This window comes from Sinohyriopsis cumingii, unplaced genomic scaffold (assembly GCF_028554795.1).
Source record: "Sinohyriopsis cumingii isolate HCF-2022 unplaced genomic scaffold, ASM2855479v2 utg000229l, whole genome shotgun sequence".
In the NCBI taxonomy this organism is placed as follows: domain Eukaryota; kingdom Metazoa; phylum Mollusca; class Bivalvia; order Unionida; family Unionidae; genus Sinohyriopsis; species Sinohyriopsis cumingii.
Window position 1 is genome coordinate 4,671,317 of NW_028315879.1, and position 23,684 is coordinate 4,695,000.

Genomic DNA, 23,684 nt, shown 5'->3' on the forward strand with positions numbered 1-23,684 from the left:
TCGACATTTTGCGACAGAGTACAATTGTAGAGGTTTTACTGGGGGTATGAATGTGTACATTCATTGATTACAACCAGACGTAATGATGGTATATAATGTTGCCGTCCAAATTATTCATCCACTCAAAGCTAAACTCTCTTAGACTCTCAGCTATAACGATGTACCGGTAGGTGCACATTCCAAATGAACAGATGAAATAGTTACTCCTTTAAAGATTTTGGTTTTCTTTTGAGAGCACGCTTTAGATATTCCGAAACTTTAATAACCATAATTGTGTAGACCCCAACCCCAACCCCCCAAAACGCGAAGGATTTTGTTTGATTAAGTAGGCATGATTAGTAGAAGGCTTGGAAAATTCATGACATCTTTAGAAGTTCATACTGTCACCGAGTGTGTGTAAACTACCCAAGGATGTGCTACATTTCACAACTTGTGGCCCGTCAGCTCTCAGAAAGTGGCCCGCGAGGCCTCTATATTTACTATAGTGTATTTTAATAGTTTCACAAATTTATTGACGTTCAAAAAAAAATAATAACTAGACGAAAGTTGCAATCATGCGCGATCTACACCATTCTAGAGTCTAGAATGTTATTTCTAAGAAGTCTGTCATTTTGGTCGAGCACTCGGCGTTCGATAATTCAATCTACGCGTGGTTGTTGCGCTCGGATATAATTATCGAATGCGCCCGTTGAGTTAGCGAACGAAACGTTTGGAAATTCCTTTTTCCCAGCCTTGACGACCAATCAGAGTGCGTAAGATGCCATTATGTCATCTGTTACAACTGTTTAGTAGTCTTCAGTTTGGTGTTGAAATTAGATTTTTCAAATAAAAATTTACCGTTAAAGCCGATAAGCATGAACGTGAATAACATAGAATCAAACAATGCTAATAAGCGAAAATGTGAGGACGTTGCTTGTCGTGAATTCAAAGCAGATTGGACGGAGAAATTTATGTTTGTGCCTAGTCGTAGTGGTAAACCGGTTTGCTTAATCTGCGGATTTTGTGTTTCTGTTACGAAAAAATTAAATCTGGAACGACACTACACGACCACACATTCAGACATAAATGCTCAATATCCGATCGGTTCTGAGTTAAGAAAAGATTTCATCGCTAAGAAAGAAGGTCCTCTGACCAGTCAGCAGTCATTTTTCACCAAGGCTAAAGAACAGAGCAAGAGTGCTGTTGTTGCGTCGTACGAAGTCGCTCTTCTGTTGGCTCGCAAAACGAAGCCGTTCATCGATGCAGAAGAAATAATAAAGCCTTCGCTTAAAATTGCTGCTACAATGCTTGGCGATAAAAAGTGTGAGACAAAATTTGATCAGATTCCTTTGTCTAATAATATTATGGCTAGGCGAGTTGAAGAGTTGGCTAGCGATGCTCATCGTCAAGTAGCAACACATGTCAAAAATTCTATTAAAAAATTCATTGGTAATGGACGAATCAACTGACATTTCTGACACAGCTCAGGTCGCAGTTTTTTTTCGAGCAATTAACGATAATTTTGAAGTCATCGAAGAACTTCTAGGACTTGAATCGATGCATGCGACTACCAAAGGAATTGATCTATTTGAAACTCTGAAGTTGTGTGTAGAAAAAAACAACATAGAATGAACAAAATTGGATAGTGTATGCACCGACGGTGCTCCGGCTTTGACAGGTAAAAAATATGGATGTCTGTCATTATTTGAGCAGTTTCTTGACCGCACTATATTAAAATATCATTGTATCACTCACCAGGAAGCACTGTGTGGAAAGACATTAAATCTGAAACATATCATGGATGTTGTTATGAGATGTGTAAACAAAATTCGAAGCAAGGCGCTGAACAGGCGTGAGTTAAGACAGTTTCTATCAGATCTGAACGAGGAATACGGTGAGCTATTGATACACTGCGCAGTCAGATGGCTGTCTAAATGGAAAGTACTGTTACGTTTCTGGGCAGTGAAAAATAGTGTATATCTGTTTTTGTCTGAAATAGATGAATTGCGTACAGAATGGGAATGTCCGCAGAATGATGACTGGCTTAATGACCTGGCATATTTGGTGGACATCACGTCTCATTTAAACTCTTTAAATGCGTGGCTTCAGGGAAAAGACAAACTGTTCACAAATTTGTGCGATGGCATTTCTGCATTTAAAATGAAACTGCACATGTTTATCAGACAGCTGACAGTATGGACTTTAGAGGCGTTTCCAACTCTGAAGACACTTGTGGTGGAAACGAAATTTGACCTGTTACAGTACAAGGTTAAAGTGGAAAGTCTTCTGGATATCTTTCAGTCGAGATTTCAGGAGTTCACAACAGAGGAGGATAATGTTGCCCTCTTCATAAATCCGTTCGTATTTCCGAATGTCAAGATCTGCCAATTACAGCAATACCTTCAGCACGAAGTTATTGATTTTGAAATGCAATTCTGCACTGAGATGCAAATTCCTGGAGCTGCCTGCTTCACCCTCAGCTGATCATATGATCTCATTCTAGCGTCTATTGCCTGTCGAACAACTGGAACACTTGCGTTCATTCGCACAGAGATATATTTGTCGTTTTGGTTCGACTTAAAGATGCGAGCAGTCATTTTCCGCAATGACAATTTAAAAAAAAAACAAGCAACGTTCCAGACTCACTGACAGTAACCCACCTGCGCTTATGACTTTGGGCACGACAACTTTGTGCCCAGACATCGATAAACTGGCATCTGAACTTCAGTAACTGTTTGTGAAGAACATTTACAATTGTACAATAATTATATTAATATCGGTTTTCGAAACTGATTTAAAATTGTTAAATGAACATTTGATTTAAAACTGGAAATGACTGTAGTGTAGGACTGACACTGATTGCTTTTAAAGTTTTAGAATTTGGTTGCTAAAAGTTAATAAATTTAAGAATGATATTACACGACTTTTATAATTTTATAAACATTGATAAACATTTATAATTTTATAACGTTGTGGCCCGCTTAATTACCGAGAATAATAGATATGGCCCTCTACTTGAAAAGCTTGGGAACCACTGGTTGTATAGTTGTTTCACACTTTGTTTTCTTAACAGCCGTTCTGTAAACGAACCCCCGATACCTATCCACAGCTTGTGGATATTTAATTGTCTTTAACATAAAAAAAAAAAAAACGCTCCACCATGAATGATCCGAACACCATCTCGTCTTTAAAAACCTATACTGCCACCAAAAGGAGCCCAACTGATCAAGCGTATTTTGTGTTCGCACCTATCTAAATGTTGATTAATTTTCTTTCGTATGCAACGACCCACTTGAAAGTAAAATGTTCCGGGTGAGTGGTAATAATTAGAAGAAACACAGAAGCGTTCCGGCCAGCAGACATGGAATTTAAACGACACGTGCTTAGGACAAACCAACTTTAATAGCGTTCATGTTTTTTTTAAATATTTATTATTATCTTGTAAATTAGTGTTTCGTTACTCATTCAATATCTCACTGGATATTATATCTTGAACTAAAGTTGTCACATTTTAAATAGAGTTCTGCGATATCTGAAAGGGCTTCACATGTTGCTGTCTTTAAATACCAAACAGGAAGCAACGTCATTCTCCTCTAATGGATGATCCCATTAATTTCCCAAGTTATCATAGCTCCCCTCTTCATGGTTAGTATTAATTCTGCAAATAATGTTATTGCCGAAACACTACATATCATGATGAATTGTTATATATAATAATAAACACAATAACTTTTACTGTATGTTTTAAAAGTCTTTACTCTTCAAACACAGTGATCTTTCCCTTTTGATTTCAGACAGTAGTAATTGGAAAAGAATAACACTCATCGCGCGTATGGATTCCATGACAACACAAATACTAAGTAACCCTTAGGCAAATCACGGTATGATAAATTCACGGGACATCATATCTGCCAAGCTATGACCTGAACATTCACTTCATTGGCTTACAGGGAACGTATGACTTAACGCTATACATTTTTGTCTTGTTTCACGTTTGAGTAGAGGTAGTCATTTACTCAGGGCCGGTTTAACCGCTAGGCGAACTAGGCAGTCGCCTAAGGCACCAAGTTTTTTTTTGTTGGGGGTGTGTGCAAAAACGAAGTACATTGTAGGTTATACATTTATTATCATTAAATATGATGGAGTGGCGCAAGGTGGAAGGTTCGCCTAGGGCGCCACTTTTGCATCGGTCCTGCAGCTGCTTAAGTGCCAATTTAACTTCCAACACAAAAAAACCTATAAAACCTACAAAAAGCTCTTGTTAGTGGTTTCTTCATTACGTATAAACTTATACTTTCTACATTACACATAAACTTGACCTTTCTACATTACACATACAGTTGTACTTTCTATATTACACATAAACGAGTTCTTTCTACATTACACAAACGTGATCTTTCTACATTACACATAAACTTGATCTTTCTACATTACACATAAACTTGTACTTTCTACACTACACATAAACTTGATCTTCCTACTTTACACATAAACTTGTACTTTCTACATTACACATAAACTTGTACTTTCTACATTACACATACAGTTGTACTTTCTATATTACACATAAACGAGTTCTTTCTACATTACACAAACGTGATCTTTCTACATTACACATAAACTTGATCTTTCTACATTACACATAAACTTGTACTTTCTACACTACACATAAACTTGATCTTCCTACTTTACACATAAACTTGTACTTTCTACATTACACATAAACTTGTACTTTCTACATTACAAATAAACTTGTACTTTCTACACTACACATAAACTTGTACTTTCAATATTAAAGATAAACTTGTTCTCATATGCAATTTGTTTTGGCGATTTATTGAATCTCTTAAGTTTGAACTTTATGCAATGAAAATATTAGTACAATAGTTATTTTTACAAAACATTTGACCGATAAACCGTATGAGGAGGCCTGGCAAAACATATAAACACTTGTGGTGTATTATAAATGTGTAAATAAGAGTAGCAATTGGTGTAACTATTTGCAGATGGTAACAATGAGTATTTTTCAAGTACAGAGAAGATGCGACTCAAATATTACATGAAAGAGTTTTTAATGTCTTCTATTTCATGAAGTAATCCAGATCAAGTTTTCTTGTACTTTCTCTCTTATACTGGATGCAATTTCGAAGGCTTGCACTAAGAATGAACCAAGAGGAAATTCTGTAGATGTTATTTATGACTCTTTAGTATGTAACTTCAAAATTGTGCCAAAAAAAAAAAGTTTAGAAAGAAATATAGGTCCGTATGGCCCAAATGTAATTGTATTGGGTGTTAACATATGTGATAAAGGTGAATGTATATATTAAAGACACTCAAAGGTGTCACAAAATATTAGCCACATGTAAATGGAACTGTGACACGGAAAATGAGACATGTAAATGCAAAGAATGACTGTTGGGAATGAAAAGTCCGTGCATTTCATTTTTACATACGCGTACCTTCAGCCTGTTCTGAATTCAAATTGAACAACTCCATCAACTGTTATGACCGTATAAACAAAAGTGTATCTGCTCGTGTTTCTTCAAAGTGGGTTACTTTGCTCTAAATTTACCAATAATATTACCCTCGAAAGGGAAACGTACTAATTAGCGGTAACTCGATAGGACTGGTCATTGGTCCTTTGGTACTTTGTGAAACAACATAGTCACCTCTATCATTGCACGTATGCTTTTCTGCCATATTTAAAAAAAATAATTATAATTCTGACATATGTAAGTACTATGGATGTTGAAAATTAGCTAACCTAACTATCACCCCTAGTTTTATCTACTAACATTCATAACGAAAATGTCCAAAATCGATGTTTGAGATGGTCACCCCTATCTGGTCCTTTTTTTCAAACTACCCGATGTAAAATTCGATGACACAATAAAATCCGTGCCTGACTTAAGGATGTCAAATCAAATACTTCACGCAAATTATTTACTATTTTCTTTTTTGATCACGTGTTTTGGGGCCACAGGTGACCGAGTGGTCTAAAGCTCTCGCCTTTATCGATGACTGCCATCTCATCTCTGTCCACGTGGATTCGAGTCTCGGATTTGGCCTATGTATGCATTTGAGAAAACTAGCCAGCCGTTTTCCGTGCATTGGGTCGGTGGTTCTTCCCGGAGTTTTACCGGTTCCTTCCTCCACCAAACATACTGGTTGTCATGTATATCATTATCGTGTGCTGAAAAATGGCGTTAAAACAACAACAACGGCTGATAACGTGTTTGCTTTAAAACTGCTGATTCGCATGATTCCGCCATTCGCCCCACTCCCTTAGCTATGCATGCACAATAAATGCATCATGAAATAATTTAAAATAATATTTTCGTTTACAATATTCTCTTTACATGGTCACAATTATCCCGCATGCCGGATATATCATTCTCTGATCAAAGTCCACTTTCATCTTGATCACAGCAAAGGAAGAGTCTAATATTAACGTGAACACTATTCAAATTACGCCGTATTCTTATTATACTCAACAGTTCTTCTATAACGCTGTGAAAGACAGTCAAGCAAGGAAGTACTCTTCGAGATATAAAGACATACAACTCTTTTAATAAGGGCACTGACATCTGACGGTGCTATGACCCTCCTACCGATTTCAATAATGGAAACATTTAATGTGATAAAAAGTACAAGGAAATTAGTCAATTAATTCATTGATTAACAAGTTTTAATCTGACTGTGAGTACAGTGTCCCTAACACTGCCATCTTCTGCGCGTTTCACGCTTAACGGAAGTTTTCAATATAATAGACGGACATGCTCGAGATCCATTTCCAGTTTCTGGACAAGTCCATTTCTCGCAAAGGGGTGTGTGCATTAACATATAGTATATACATATGTCGTCTGCTTCCGATATTTACAATGTCGAATAAAGCAAAGGAAAAGAATGACAACAACAAATTTGCATTTCACGTGGGTTTAACAAGCAGTTTAATTTCTATGTTCATGTGTGCAAATGGATATAATTTCAAATTCTCAATGTTATGGTATTTTACGGAATTATCCGGAAGTTACCGAATAGGATGAACTACGCCGTTATGTTTTCTGATGGAAATAAGCTAGCCCATAGTGTACGCAATATGGCTCCGTGTTAGTATGGAAAGTCCGTTAAGCATGAAAGGTGCAGAGGATGCCTGTATCAGTGCCTTCTGGTCACAGTCAGGTTTGAAACTATAAATCAAAGATTCATTTGACTTAGTTCTGTGCACTTTTTATCACATTAAACGTTTTCGTTATTGAAATCGGTAGAGGGGTACAAACAAACGGGGATGAATAGTCAGACTATAGTAATTAGGGCATTGCTATCTGACGGTGTAATAAACAACTCTACTATGTAGGATATTGCTATCTGACAATGTAATAATAAGGGCATTGATATCTGTGTTATAAACAACTCTAGCAAATATGGCATTAATGCCGGTGTTAAACCAGACTCAAAATTCATTTCAAGATAGCGCCAAAGAAACACGCTTCCGTACTTAATTAAATTAAATTTACAACCTAATTAAGGATATGGTGAACTGAAATACCTCAGTGTCTTCAAGAACAAATAAGATTTTCAAACGTTGCTTATCTAACACGAATTCGCAAGGCGGCCAAACTGATATGGTGACCAGACAGATTTAAACAATTGTGTAAAATATTATGGTGCTTTTCTGCGTTTCTCATTTGCGTGATGGCATGTGTTTATACGTGTTTTGTTGCGTGTATCTTGTAATTCGCCTAATGCTAGTCCATATTTAAAACTGTTTTTAAAGAGGAACGTCATTTCAAAGATTTACAACACGCGTAGGAGGCACCTTCAGGTTGGAGAGTTCGTGATTTAAACTTGTTTTCGTTATGGATAGCTAGACGAATCAACACTATATGACTTGTAAGAAATCTTACATATCGTGTATGCATTTTACACTATTTACACTTAATGAAAAGCTACTTGTCCTTCGTGCGTTTTCTGCACTAAATGATGGGTTACGTGTCATGCGTGTGTTTTACATTTTAGACACTTAATCACAGGTTACTTGCCGTGCATGTATTGTACCTTTTTTATTTATATATTTTGTATACATGTAGCGATGGGTTACTCTAACACCTGCGAGTATTTGGCTGCTTGGTACACTTGGAGAGTAAGAAGGAGTAGAGGTTAGGTTACACATAAATGAATAAGTAAAATAAAAACTTTTATTTTCAAATGGCGAAAAAATACATTTCAATACTTAAAGTGGTGTAATGCTAAAATTCAGAAGTGACAGACCGCAATAAAGAAGTGAGGGAACGCATGTTACTAGATGCGGGGGACAACGACAAGCACAAAAAGAGTAAGAGATCGCGAGAAAAAGGTAAGGCAACGCCATTCCCACGCCTTCCCACAGCATCGCATTCCTGAACACTTCAATCTTAAATTATAAATACTTGTTATACAAAACTCAAAAAGGATCATTTTTGCACAAAGTTTAACTGTGTAAAGGAACAACGTTGCCACATTTGTAACACAATCTATAAACGTCATTTCTCGAAACAAATCCATGAATTAAGGAAAGATTTAACGTATACACTATTCACGAGTATATCCAGAAAACAATCAATGGACATGTCCGTTGCACTTAACAGCAAATAACGTCCAGGCATTGTTCATCTTAGATTGCCAAAATGTAATTTCTTAATAAGGCTCATCAATGACACCAAGTAACGGCCGAGTCACCAGGCATTGTTTATCTTAGATTGCCGACGGGTCAATTCTCAATAATGTTCATTCAAATGGTATTTAAGAAATCAATGTTGAGTGTTACTAACAATGTATAAAGTACGATATTTGGTGCGTTATATTTCGTATGTTATGAGAAGTATCGTGAAATAAAATGTATAATGGAATACCTAGAGCCATTCGGGTAGTAACTGCGAACGGAATTAATATGCTTTGTGGTTGAGTGAATACTAAATGCAATCCAGTTTGACTGAATGAATTAGGGGCCAAGTTTCCATCAACCTTCATAAGGTTATGGAAATAATTTGCAACTGTTTCAAAAGAGATTATGAGTTTGTTTCTAGATGACTCTGCAAGAAATGCAAGACCATTGTTAAAACTTACAGTTACGGGCTATTATGTGTGGTTGACTATGATTATTCCTTCGTGCAGATGCTTAAAAACATCCCAATGATCAGACGTTTGTAGACCTATTAAACAAACATAGTGGGAAGGAATTGGCATTGTTGACTTAGTTTAACAAAAGCTGGCATATAATAGTTAAATAAACAAGTATAAACTACTTTACGACTGACAACGAATCAAGCACAAAAACATCAAATGCTGCACAAAAGGTAATAATGTTTCGATTTTTTTTTTTTATTTACGCCATCAAAAGTATTAGTCCATAAGAAGTAATTTTGGTTTATTTATTTACTCGATATGTGTCGCCATTATCACACACTTTCTTGATCGTAGATAACGGGTGCCATCGTTAAACGACGCTGATTAAAACGTGCACATTAGGGGACCGAATATTGGGCCGCGGGAAGTACTAATAGCATGTGCTGGTAAGTATTACAGAAGAAATATATTTGATTTAAGAAACTGGTTTCTTTATTTAATTGTTACTCGATGATAAATATAGCAGAATTGGTAATTGGATGGAGTTGCATCCCCTTTCCCCGCGGATGCTCAGTCTCAGGTTCCCTATTATACCCGAAACTGCTTCCAGGGAAAACTCTTTGTTTTGGCCCATATCTTCACTTCCATGACGACTATACGGCTTGGAACGGTGGCCTTTAACAATGATGGGGGTAAACGTCTTCTCTTCTAATAGCCAAATCAAAACATTGGCTGTTTGTATTATCGAGGCATTGAATGGAGTGATATGTTTCCACCTCGATCAAGGAAACTGTTTCACCTTGTATTTAAAGCACTGAGCTTACTTGCGTAAGCGACCATGTCCACAACTTGTTATGAAAACTGCTTTCCCGCAAGGGTGTGATTTATATGAGGAAAATGCGCAGGTTCAACAGTTCCGTGATCGCATGAAACTTTTGCATTACCGGTTGCTTCAGGAAGTGAGAAATGACCGCGATTTTAGAAATTTCCGCTTTTACGTACGTACAAGAGAGATTTTATTTTATTGGTGACACTAAAGTAAGCTCAATAACTGCTAAATACAATACTATGGCTACCCATTGTTTCTGAGAAATATTTTCACAAGTTCACGAAAAAGAAAAAATTTAACTGCATAAATAATGGAATCGTATGTAATTACGACACGAACAAGGCACTCCACCGGTCTCTGTCGATTTTAAAATTAATAACATGATGTGGATCAGGATGAAGAACCCATTTTGTATAGTATAAATATTTGGAGAGAGAGAGAGAGAGAGAGAGAGAGAGAGAGAGCTAAATTATACCACGCTAAAAATAACCAAGAACACTAAGTTTAGTTCCTACCCTTGTATACCGATACAACATAACTCAGGAGTGGCATTTAAATAAACAATGTGGTCACATAAGCATGAATTTGTTGATATATTTATGACGAATCTTCTATAGATATTTCAAATAAAGGTCAAAATGAAATCATCCATACACGAATTTATTTTTTTACTTAAGTGAGAGAAATTGGATTATATCGGTTGTATTGCCAGTTTAAAAGAAACATACGTGTGAAGGACACAAACTAATGCAGGTGTCAAACAAATTTGGTGTTAAACGGATTACATCGTAGACTTGTCGGAGTCGTTAGCGGGTCATACGAGATTAACATCGTGAGTAGCAGTATTGTAACATAACCAAACTACATAGCTATAAACATTGTAAATTAAAATCGAAAGTTTTAGTCTATAGTGTTAAAGACAAGCTTCGACTGTGTACATTAAACAATCTTTCCACTTTCACTAAATAAACGCAAATAGTCTATATAATTTATTGTAAAATCGTATAAATGTACAAAATAACTTCGCGCTCTATCATATCATATCACTACTTATCCACAGACAACAGCCTATCATTTCACTATTCACCCATAGACCACGGCCTATCATCTCACTATTTATCCATGGACCAGTCTATCATCTCACTATTCACCCACAGACCATAGCCTATCATCTCACTGTTTACCCATAAATCACAGTCTACTCAAAATTTATTAGAAAAAAATGACTTAAAGCAAAACATAAATATAAAAAACAACCGAGCTGCATACAAATCAATATGCTTGCTCTCTATATAAAAACACGATGAGATATAAACATATCGCATTTGACAGTAATTCACGGTTTTGTTGAAACAGCCTAGGTAGAAGCGGAGGGAGGGCAACATAACTAAAACTTCTTGTTCAAATAAAATGACGCACGCACCTGCAGCTAAACAACAGTTCATTCAAGATTTCAATTAACAGTTTATAAATGAAATGTGATGATCAACCATTTTAGCCATTTAAAGTCAAAAATGTGTCTACAATGACAAATGATAACTGCGATTGCCACTATTATAACTTTGAGTCTTTAATTCATGTGTCAGTAACGGCTGAGAATAAAAACACCAGACTGATCAAGAGAGTTTTAAATGCACAAAAACATCATTCTCAGTGATAATACGTTGCATCGGTTGTTAATTTTGGTCGATGCTTCGATAAATACCTTTGATAATCTCAACAAATGCAACCTTGTACAAAATCAATATAGATGTTTTAAGGTTCGTTTAGGTCAGTGTGATTTTTGATTTACAACAGCTTGCACAAATAGACTGGTTATAGGTGAAAACATTCCCCGTTTACCTCAGTCCTGTTATTCATAATTAACGATATTTAAAACGCACTGAATATGAATGTGCAACACAACACAGTTATCTATTACTTAACAGTATTTAATTGCATCACTTCAGGGTACTCGACATAAAACTTTTGCACAAAAGAACTCTTAATCTAATCATTTTCGCAAGAAACTCGTCATGCGCCTCTACACGCTTACATCGCACATTAATATCGTAGAATTAATTTTAAAAAGCAACCTCAAAGATGACACAATATTGGATTTGAGAGAGAGAGAGAGAGAGAGAGAGAGAGTACTTACCCAGGGACTCCAATTTTCTAGACATATACTCCCAGCTCTCGAATGTGGGTTATAAATTACAGTTATTGACAGCCATGTCAAAAATTCATTGAAAGCTTGATCAAAGCGAAAGGAGCAGCTTTGAAAACTGAATTGCTAAAACACGATAGTAGTATAGTACTCATTTTCATACGAATATGAACAGAAGCATCAGAATGATCCTAGAAAATGTATATAAAGTCGATAGCATGATACATAGACCATGACAGTTTATATCGAGAGGATATCATTATGTGTAGACCACGAAACTTTATATCGAGTCGACATAATGACATATAGACCATGAAATTTATATCACGTGGACATCATGATATGTAGACCATGAAATTTATATCATGTGGGCATCGTGATATGTAGAACATTAAAATTTATATCACGTGGACATCATGATATGTAGACCATTAACATGTATATCACGTGGACAAAACATGATACGTAGGCCATTAACATTTATATCACGTGGACATCATGATATGTAGACCATTAAAATTTATATCACGTGGACATCATGATATGTAGACCATTAACATTTATATCACGTGGACATCATGATATGTAGACCATTAAAATTATATCACGTGGACATCATGATATGCAGACCATTACAAATTTATATCACGTGGACATCATAATATGTAAGCCATATCACGTGGACATCATGATATGTAGACCATTACTATTTATATTACATGGACACCATATGTAAACTATTAGAATTTATATCGAGTGAACACAATGGTAGACCATGAAAATTGATATCAAGTCGAAATAATGATATGCAGACCATTAAAATTTATATCACGTGGACATCATGGTATATAGACCATTAGAATTTATATCGAGTGGACATCATGGTATGTAGAATATTAGAATTTATATCGAATGGACATCATGGTATCCAGACCATTATAATTTATATCGAGTGGACATCATAGTATGTAGACCATGAAAAATATATATCAAGTCGACATAATGATATGTACACCATTAAAATGTATATCACGTGGACATCATGGTATATAGACCATTAGAATTTATATCGAATGGACATCATGGTATGTAGACCATTACAATTTATATCGAATGGTCATCATGGTATGTAGACCATGGAAATGTATATCAAGTCCATATAATGATATGCAGATCATTACAATTTGTATCACGTGGACATTATGATATGTTGACCATTCATATCTACGTATGAAATTGGTAATGACATAATCATCAAAGATGCTGCAGAACGTATGATTCAAACCTGAGCAAAAGTTCATATTGTTGTTTTTCTGCTTGTCTGTTTGTTTCCACAATACACAATAAGCAAATAAGTTCTGATAACAAAATCTGCACCAATTTTAATCCATTTCTACAGTTTTGTTTATGACAATTCATAAGTGTGTGTGTGTCTGCGTGTGTCTGTGTGTGTGTGATTTGGACTTTTAACGTAGCTTTAACAATTTTTCAGTCATATCACTACGATGTCTGCAGTGTGGCAGTATATAGTGATGTCTAGCACTGGGGCATCATGCCGCAGACATGTATCATGATGTCCCCACCCAGTCACATTATCCTGACACTAGGCCGACCAGTCCTAACACTAACCTGTTTATGATGTGCCTAGCGAGGCAGCTGTAAGAATCACTCTTTTAAATCTTTGGTATGACTCATCCGGACTACACACTGAATTATCTTACCCCTCCTCTTGCCTCTGGGACTACACCCTGAATTATCTTACCCCTCCTCTTGCATCTGGGACTACACACTGAATTTTCTTACCCCTCCTCTTGCATCTTGGACTACACACCACATTATCTTACCCCTTCTCTTGCTTCCGAGACCACAGTTCGAATTATCTTACCCCTCCCCTTGCCTCTAGTGTTAAGCACCGCGTTATCTAAATGTTCCTCTAAAACAAAGGGTATATCATTGCAATCTAAACTCTGTGTGTAAGCGATACGTTAATACTGTTTTTTGATGGTTTGTTTTGTGTTTTGATGATTTGTTTCCCTTATGATATGATGTCAATGAATAGTATGTCTGTGTCTCCTATCTCAGTTTACTAACAATTGGAAGACACCAGAAGAAAGAACCTTACTGATATGTAAATCAGTTTAGAGTTTTGTCATAGCTGGAGCTGTAGTGAGAAAATGTAAATGGAATGAGAAAATGATGTTCAACAGGTTCATTTGCAACTAAATATTGTCCCAACAAGTTTTTATAACCACATTTCATAAGAATGTTTGATGATGCAAGGAGAGAGAGAGAGAGAGAGAGAGAGAGAGAGCAACTGAACTGCTTGTAATCTGTTGTTGTTTGACACTACAGAACATATTAACTTCATTTCGGCTGAAAAAGCTTTAATCAAAATCTCCATTTCTAATGTGATGAGAACATTTGACGTGTGCAGTCCATCAACCAGTTTAATTGCATTACGTTTAATGGAAGCTATTGAAATTACTGTCGTAGCAATGACATCACCTTTCACTTGATTTATATAATGCGATCAGAGGAGGTTCACGTACACTACAGCAAACGGTACCAATCAAATCTTAAACAAAAGTAAGACTTTTACAGAAATTAAACTTATAACTTACCTGTGAAGTGTAGAACCATATGTAAAATTCCTCGCATAGAAGAGCTACCAGTGACTGAATTAAATACACAGCGCTATATTTCTATATTGTACAAAGTAACAATGGGGACTAAAGGGACCTTGGAATTCTCGTGTTCCGTTCATTGAGCTGAGGTATCAGCTGATTATCAAAGAGCATATAGATCTACCTTGATCGTCGGTGACGCAAAAATGTTCACATCTGGAGAGCGATCGGCAGGCATAGGTAATATAAATCAGTTCTAAGTATGTTGTCATCGACTTTGTAGCTGAGAGTGTATAGTATATGTGTATATTTTATGTGCCTGAAGTCGGATGTAGAACGGGTAAATAATGAAATTATGTCCTTGTGTCCGTCACTCACACTGAGTTTATATTTTTCTTTTATGTCATTTTATATTGCTCGATCGGTTGCGTCATCAGTAAATAACCTGCATCGGTCGATGTATATACATTGTAACACAATTGTACTCAAACAGGTCAGTGCGAATATAGATGCTTGCCATGTAAACAGGTTGCAGGGTCATGCAACTTGGCTTTTTTATGCGTCTTGGTGTTTCATATAATTCAAGATTACTGACTTTGGTTAAGTTTTGCGTTAAATACAGTTTAAGGGAGAAGTCATATCATGCATAAATGATGTTGCATACTCGAGTTCTGTGAATGCATTTCTAATTTTAATGCTGACCTGTTACTCACCTACCCCACCCCGTTCCCCTCGCCTGTTTGCCCTTTTATTCTCCACTTAAGGATTCATTTGTACATATCCATTAGTTTTGCTTGTAGTTCTTTATCAGTTTCTAAATTAAACCGATAAAACATTGTGCAATATCTATCTATCTATCTATCTATCTATCTATCTATCTGTCTGTCTGTGTGTGTGTGTTTTACCACTATGTAATTTTTAGGAATTATATGAATGTATGATTGTTGGACTTGCAATCTGAATTCATATCATTTTAATAAAAGTATAATTTTGGATATATATATATATATATATATATATATATATATATATATATATATATATATATATATATATATATAATGTGTGTGTGTGTATATATGTATCAATATATACGACTGCAGTCTCGATTAATGATAAATTCACCTACACACTCAGTTCCAATGCCGCATATCTCTTAATACGATTATATTCGTATATTGGGCATGCATGTTCGATGTTAACCGATAGAATGCTTACTTCTTTAAAGTGTGCTTTCATATGAAGAACATAATAGATAGTCAGGTGAAAATATCGGTGTCCTGTTTGTTATAAGACAGCCCATGAATAATATAAATGAAATGAAGAATCGATTGTCCATTGATAATAATATTCTTCGGTCACACCGATCATGAAATAATAAAAAGAAAATGGAGGATCGTCTGCCTATGGTTGATGATGTTCTGCGGAAATTTTCCCTTATCATTTTAGCATATATTTGGTTTGAGGGTAGCATCGTCTTCTAGGGTAATCGGTATACTTTATATTCGAATTGAGTTTAGCATCTTCTTCTGAGGTGATCGGTATACTTTATATTTTACGAGGTATTAACGAGTAAGTTCTAACAATCAAAAGAAATACGGAGCGTTCTGCCCAGCAAACACGGTATTTTAATTAAACACGGTTATGACGAACCTTTTCTTAATAGTGTGTACGTGTCTTTGATGTTCATGATGTAAATTGGTGTTTCATTACTTATTCAAAACCATTTGAGATAGCGATATACGTTTTGAAATAACGTTTTCATCTTAAATATTATTTATCATTATTATTTGTACATTCACTCATTCAACAGTATATAAGAAACCAAGGAATTATCTTCTACTGACTGTAGATCCAGACAAGTCGATTCTTTCCACATCATCTGGTTATTCTTTCTTTCCCCTGCTATTTGCTCGGTCCCTTTTAGTCAAAAGTGAGTTAAAACAAATGAGGTAAATTTAGCTACATTTAATGACGCTGACATGAAAATTAACTGAGTTACAAATAGGAAATATTCGCAGTGCTGTGTGGAACAAACTATAGAAAGAAAAACAAAATTGCCAGTCGTACAGGCTGTACACCCAGTAGCTACAAAAGTCCGAAATCTCTCACGAGCTTCTGCAAAGCCGGCAACAACAAAAAATGTGTTATAACCGAACTGCGTTATTCAAACTTTGTCAAACACCCCTAATCCGCCCTAGTTGAATCACACATATAAACACAACTGCAAATGAAAACTCATGCACATACCAATCGGAGTGGTTCGGTCAACACGCAAGATTCCCATGTTGCGTATCATTGCACTAGTAATAGCAACACTCGCCATATTTGCAGTACGGAAAATATAAATTTTCAAGAATATTAGTTATTAGAAATCTCATCAGTCATTACATACTTTGTTAGTCTGAGCTGTGTACTTTGTCGTATCAATGACTAACATAGAACTCTCCCAAATTAGAACTGATGAAACTTAAAAGTTATCCTTTGAAAATAAGTTAATTATTTATTATTTTCATATGACATCAATCAATTAAATGTAATACTAGAGTGCTAATAATATCAACTGATCTTACGTTTCTCTTTCAGTGCAGGATTACCAAATAGGCAGAGGAGGCACCGGCATATGGGCCCCACGCATTTTAGAGGTCCCGCGACAACGGATCAAAATAATATTGATTTGATCTTGAAAGAACATTACATGCTTTCTTAAATTGTTTCCAAAAGATAGAAGAATTTTTTTTTATTTGTTTAATAATATACAATGTTAATTTTTTTAATAACATTACTAATTGTTAATATTTGTTTTGTGTAATAAAAAAGTTTATTACAAATGTTGGTTGGTAAAATTAAAAACGTATTAGGAGATCATTTGCCCGGGGGGGGGGTAGAATTAGACTGTCTAAGGGCCTCCACAGGGTTTTAATCCGACACTGTTCTATTTTCTATTGTCGACAAGACACCGCACTGCCCTTATTACCATATTCGTATTAGTGCGCGTTTACAATAATCGCACGTGACTCGAGACGCAAATGATGCAATACTTGCAACCTGTAACGATAATATTTTATTTTTCGTTTCTAAGGGCTTATACATTGCTCGATTCTACTCAGATAATTATTTAGATTCCCGTAAAACAGTTTAAGACTTGATGACCTGTATAAAGAAGAGAGAGAGACACTAATAGTACCTAATTGATACTGCATGTATTGAAGATGCTAACTATATTGGCTTATTTTAATTTGAATGGAAAATGTTGGGAGAGAAAAATAATGTGTTAGTGTCTATACCACCACAAGGAAAACCCAGTTGCGGAGTAACATTATTTGTCAACAAACGAGGCTGTGCCTCGTGGAGAGAAAAATAATGTAACCCAGCAAACCCGAGCATAAATTCTATTAGACTCAGACAGCAGGGGCAGTATAAAGCCGGTATATGTCAATCTCAAACAACAGGGACATTATATGGCCTGTATGTGTTAGTCTCACACAGCGGGGACAGTAAAATGCTGGTATATATTAGCCTCACATAGCAGGGACAGTATAAAGCAAATATATGTTAGCATCAAACAGCAGGGATAGTATAAAGTTGGTATATGTTAGTCTCACACAGCGGGGATAATATAAAGTCAGTATATGTGTTTCTCAGAAAGCGGGCACAGTATAAAGCCGATATATATTAGCCTCATACAGCAGGGACAGAATAAAGCCCATATATATTAGTCTCAGACAGCAGGGATAATATAAAGCCATTATATATTAGTTTCACACAGCAGGGAAAGTATAAAGCCAGTATACATTAGCCTCAGACAGCAGGAACAGTATAAAGCCCGTATATGTTAGTCTCGCACAGCAGGGGAAGTTTAAAGATGGTATATGTCCGTATCACACAGCGGGGACGGTATAAAGCTGGCAATGCTAGCCTCAGACAGTACGGACAGTAAAAATCCCGTATATGTTAGTCTCACACAGCAGTGGCATTATATAGCGTGTATATGTTAGTCTTACACAAAAGAGACATCATATAACCTGTATATGTTAGTGTCACACGGTAGGGGCAGTATAAAGCTTGTATGCGTTAGTCAAGCGCTGCAGAGACAGTATCAAGCTTGCCCATCTTAGTCTCAAACAGCAAAGACAGTATATAGTGTGTGTATCTTATTTTCACTTGACAAGGACAGTACATAGCCTGCATATGTTAGTCTTATAAAGTATAGACATCTTATCTGTATTTGTTAGTCTCACACAGCAGGGGCAGAATAAAGCTTGTACATGTTAGTCCCAAACAGCAAGGACAGTACAGATTCTGCATATGTTAGTCTCACGTAGCAACGATAATACAAATCCTGTATATGTCAGTGTGATACAACAAGGATAGTGTAGAACCTGTAAAGTTATTCTTATATAACAGAAACGTAAGATAATTTGTATATGTTAGTTTCATACAGTTGACTAGTACGTGACCTGTATATGTGAATCGTACACAGCAGCAAGAGTATATGGCGTGTATATCCATATATCTTTGTCTAGTATAGCAGGGGCAGTATTTAGCCTGTATGATTGGTTTTTAAAAAGTAATAACTAATAGTGCGCTGAACAACAATGGTGTGTGTGTGTGTGTGATTTGGATTTGAACGTAGCTTTATAAAAATGTCAATCATATCGCTACGATGTTAGTAGTGTAGCATTTTATAGTGATGTCTAGCATGGGGTATCATGCCGCAGACATATATCATGATGTCAAATCTAGTCATATTGTCCTGCCACCAGGCTGACCAATGCTAAGCGCCTAACGAGGCAACTGATAGTACCATTTGTTTAAGTTTTTTGTATGATTCAGCCGGGGTTGAACAAGCGACCTCCCGCATCCTAGGCAGACGTTCCAACAACTAGGCCACCGGAGCGGTACTGCAGTGGTCATTATTAGCGAACAGTACGTCAGCGTATCCTTTCAAAGTACTCCCCATCTACATGTACACTCGTTTTAAGTTTGAAAATCGAGCTATGAAATATTATTTTAGATTCTGACCGTTCCGGTGGACTAAGTGTTGGAGTGTCCACCTCGGATTCGGGAGGTTGCGGGTTCGAATCCTGCCTTAAAATTTTCAAATGCCGTATTCGTATAATGTTTCTAAGTTGATCTTCTAAGTCTTGCGAATACATTTCAACGTGATGTTACCAATAACTATCTAGTCCTAAACAAAAGAGACAAGAACGATTTTGTTCAACCTCAGAGGCCTAAGCGGGGAAAAAAGTCAATCACCTATTCGAATGAATCAGAATACGAATTTTGATTGGTCGACTGTCCAGGATGACGTCATAGTAAAAGTCTAGATTGTATACACAAAGTCGATTGAAATGCGAAGATATCAACAAATATCATCGTTCATAACTGTAGTTATTCACTTCATCAAAAATATGAATCAGTCACAAGTCAATTATTGTTTCTTTAGTCTATATTTAGCCCCATACTGTCTCTAACTTTGACACTGAATTCAATCATTCAACGTCATCAATTCATAGTTCGGAGAAACGCGTATGAAAAAAAGGTAGGACAACACAGTCCCTTTATGTTCTAGCCTTATTTGAAATTGGGATGTTCTGCGTTCGAGAATTGTATTACGGGACCTAGGACGATGGGCATAATAAATCAATATTGTTTAAAAAATATCATAGACCTCCTCTGATTGCTTTTGTTATTGATATTATTTTTGGATTTCATTCTATCAGGCCAGATTTAATTGGTTTGAAGCATTCTATTTGGTGACGTCATATGTACTCAGACACCAGGATCGCATTATGCAGTAGTAAACAGGTTTTACATTTTTTGCTTTTGTAAATTTTCCTGTAATTTTATTTTAGTTCTTCTGTTTCACTTTCTGATCAAGTAAAAATAACCATACATAGTTTGGTACGAGCAAACATCAGTCTAAGTAACCATGAAGGACTTTGAACTTTCGGGTTAAGACTTAATTCGTACTCTGGCATTATCGTGTGTATGTTGTAAAACATGTTACACGTATAGTCGATGTAAATACTATATCTGGTTTAACTTTGAAATTAAAGATCCCAAAATTCAGAAGAAAAGATGACATCTGGTTCATGTACCAGCAATTACATCCTTGCAGAATGTTAATATTTGTTTTTTTTAGCATCGTAAAGGCGTTTAAAGATTTTACTTAACGCTGTTTCTTAAAAATTGAAATTGATTTATGTATGAGATATTATCGTGATGTTTATCATATCGACGACAAAATTATCTTGATACATATCGTATCGAAGACAAAATTATCGTGATGCATATCGTACCGGAGACAAAAGTATCATGATACATATTGCATCGAAGATAAAATTATCGCGATACACATCGTATCGAAGACAAAAATACCGTGACGCATAGCGTATCGAAGAAAACATTATTATGAAGCACATAGTATCGGAGACAAAATTATCGCAATGAAATGATATAACAAGGATCTGTCCTACACATACTGTCTGAGCACCCCAACTCTATATTTATGCTACAAGCAGAACTGTGGATTTTATTTAAATGCGTACCCAGAAGTTCTTTACCAATCACATCAACTAAAATTGTACTCGAGTAGTTGACTGTTACAGGCTTGGACTGCTAAGAAAATTCAGGAAAGCTCAGACATTACATGGCTTTGGAAATCCCTATATAAACCGTTCGGGTTTCGTTTTTAAAAGGCACGGCTAATAAAATGTTTAAAGAATCCAGTCAAATATTGTACTTGCTATTACATGTATACATTTTATAATGTTACATATGAAAGAAAATATCAAGTTGTGATTCGCCTCGCAGTTCGCTACAAATTCTTTTGTCTGCAAGTCAAACCATTTTTTAAAATAAAGATCAAATGTAAAACCTGAAACTCGTAAACTCTGGTTGTACAAAAAAATATTAAACTGAAAAGTAATATTTAGGTTGAATATAAAACGTTTTTACATCTAAAAACTTTTAGAGCCATATAAAAAATGGTCTTACCTCAGAGCTTTTAGCATCTGTACAATATCCACTCGACTGAGTTCCGGGTAACGGTGACGTCATTGTCCCCCTGGAATTCAGCGTTTCCTGGTAACTATATCTACGCATTACTTGTTTTTGCCTCTTCTCTCTCCTTTCAGTGCGTTTTCTCTTTCTTTCACTTCTTTCCCATTCCTCCATGACCTCAAGAATTTCCGAAAGTTTCTCTACCACTGGGTCTTTAGCGATCTTGACGTATCCATCAACCGGAGTAATAAAACCCTCTGCCCACCGTATTAAGTCCGTTTTGGCCGCCTTTTGGATTATATCCACTTGAGATTCCACTCTACACTTACTCTTGTTGACACTGAAGTCATAAATGCTAAAAACATTATCGTCCTCTTGAAAGCCAAATTTTAAATCGTTGTAGCTACGCCGTATCTCGTGACACCCGCATCTGTCATGAAAACACCCTCTCCAGACATACGGACACGCGTCTACGCTGAGATCTTTGTAACCAATCATTTTATATTTGATTTTTTTTTCACTGGGTCAGACATATATTTACAAATCATTGTCAACTATAAAAATCAATAAAAGTAGGAAAGGGATAGAATCTTTTAACTGCAACTTCAGATTTGACTTTGACATTTTCAGCTAAGATCCTCAAGGATAGAAAGACATCTGAAATATAGAATATAATGACTTCAGGGTCCATATATACGCTTAATTGTTTAATCATTGTAAATGAAAGTACTCACAAGTCAACGACTTTTGTGATATGAACATCCTAACTTTGTGTAAAAAAGACAAAACAAAATTCCTTCAAAATGACAACTTTTTGTAAATAAATATTGTCAAACTTTAAAAGAACCCAAAATACATGTATTGTCATTTGCAGAAAAGATTTGGTGCTTTCACTTTTATAAAGAAGCGCGTCATGCCAGAAAATAAAATTTTACAACAAAATTGATTACCGAAGATGAAATAATTTTCAAAATGGCTATCTTGTTATGGATCAATATAAAAGGCAAATCCCATCATTAAAGACAGTCTTCATTGTTTGTAGTTAGAATTTAAATTGCCGTCACGTTGTGTCAACTTGTAAACATGAACATAAATTTCGTTTATTTACTTATGGTCAATATGAACCGGATTTAAATTTGGTTCAAAAGCTAATGTGACTGCGTGTTCCGTGGGCAAAATGCCGATTCAAATATTGTTTTTAAAATTGTCATATTACGCAAAGAAATCCCTATAAATCGACAAAGAAAAAGATTGGTCTTCTTTGCAAATTTACTCTTCTCATCATTTACCTGTCCGTTTTCGATCTTTCTCTCTATGTATCATTCTGTCTGCATAGACACATACATACATACATACATATATATATATACACACACACATACATACATACATGCATACATACATACATACATACATACATACATACACACACAACACACACATACATACATACATACATACATACATACATACATACATACATACATACATACATACTTATATACATACATAATACATACCCTCGCTCCAATATTTGTTTGCATGTAAAGCAGTCGGTTTGTCAGTTCTTTTGCCTACATTTTCATATCAACCAATACAATGGAATACCTCAAAGGAACTGTATGCAGAATGTAATACTGAGTTTTTTTTTTGTTTGTTTTTAAGATGGCTGTAAATTACATACTTTCTTCTTTTCTGCACAACCTGTTGATTGGACATATGTTTACATGTTCCACGTAAAGGAATTTACAACAATAATTCTTGACATCACTTTTCAAAGAATGACAGATTTCTGTTATAAACAAAACATAAAATCCGTTATATTGAATATATATATTAGTTATATTAAATACAAATACATAGTACCGTATATACTAGCTTATATGTCTTATCCAACTGCAAACTGAACAGATCCAGATCTGTCGTCGCAAAATGCACCGGCAGATATGGGTCTGTGCAGTTTGTTTGAAGTAATCAGTAAAACAAACAATAT

At 35.7% G+C, this 23,684-nt stretch overlaps 1 protein-coding gene across 1 annotated transcript in view; it reads right to left on the minus strand.

The window, feature by feature from the left end:
• Positions 1 to 22,258, minus strand: part of LOC149774468 (uncharacterized) — a 149,127-nt gene extending 126,869 nt beyond the window's left edge. Inside the window, exon 1 of the mRNA XM_089945206.1 lies at positions 21,686 to 22,258. Coding sequence (XP_089801332.1) covers positions 21,686 to 22,189 — 504 coding nt within the window. The 5' untranslated portion in view covers positions 22,190 to 22,258. The remainder of the gene's footprint in view (positions 1 to 21,685) is intronic.
• Between the last annotated feature and the right edge of the window lie 1,426 nt (positions 22,259 to 23,684).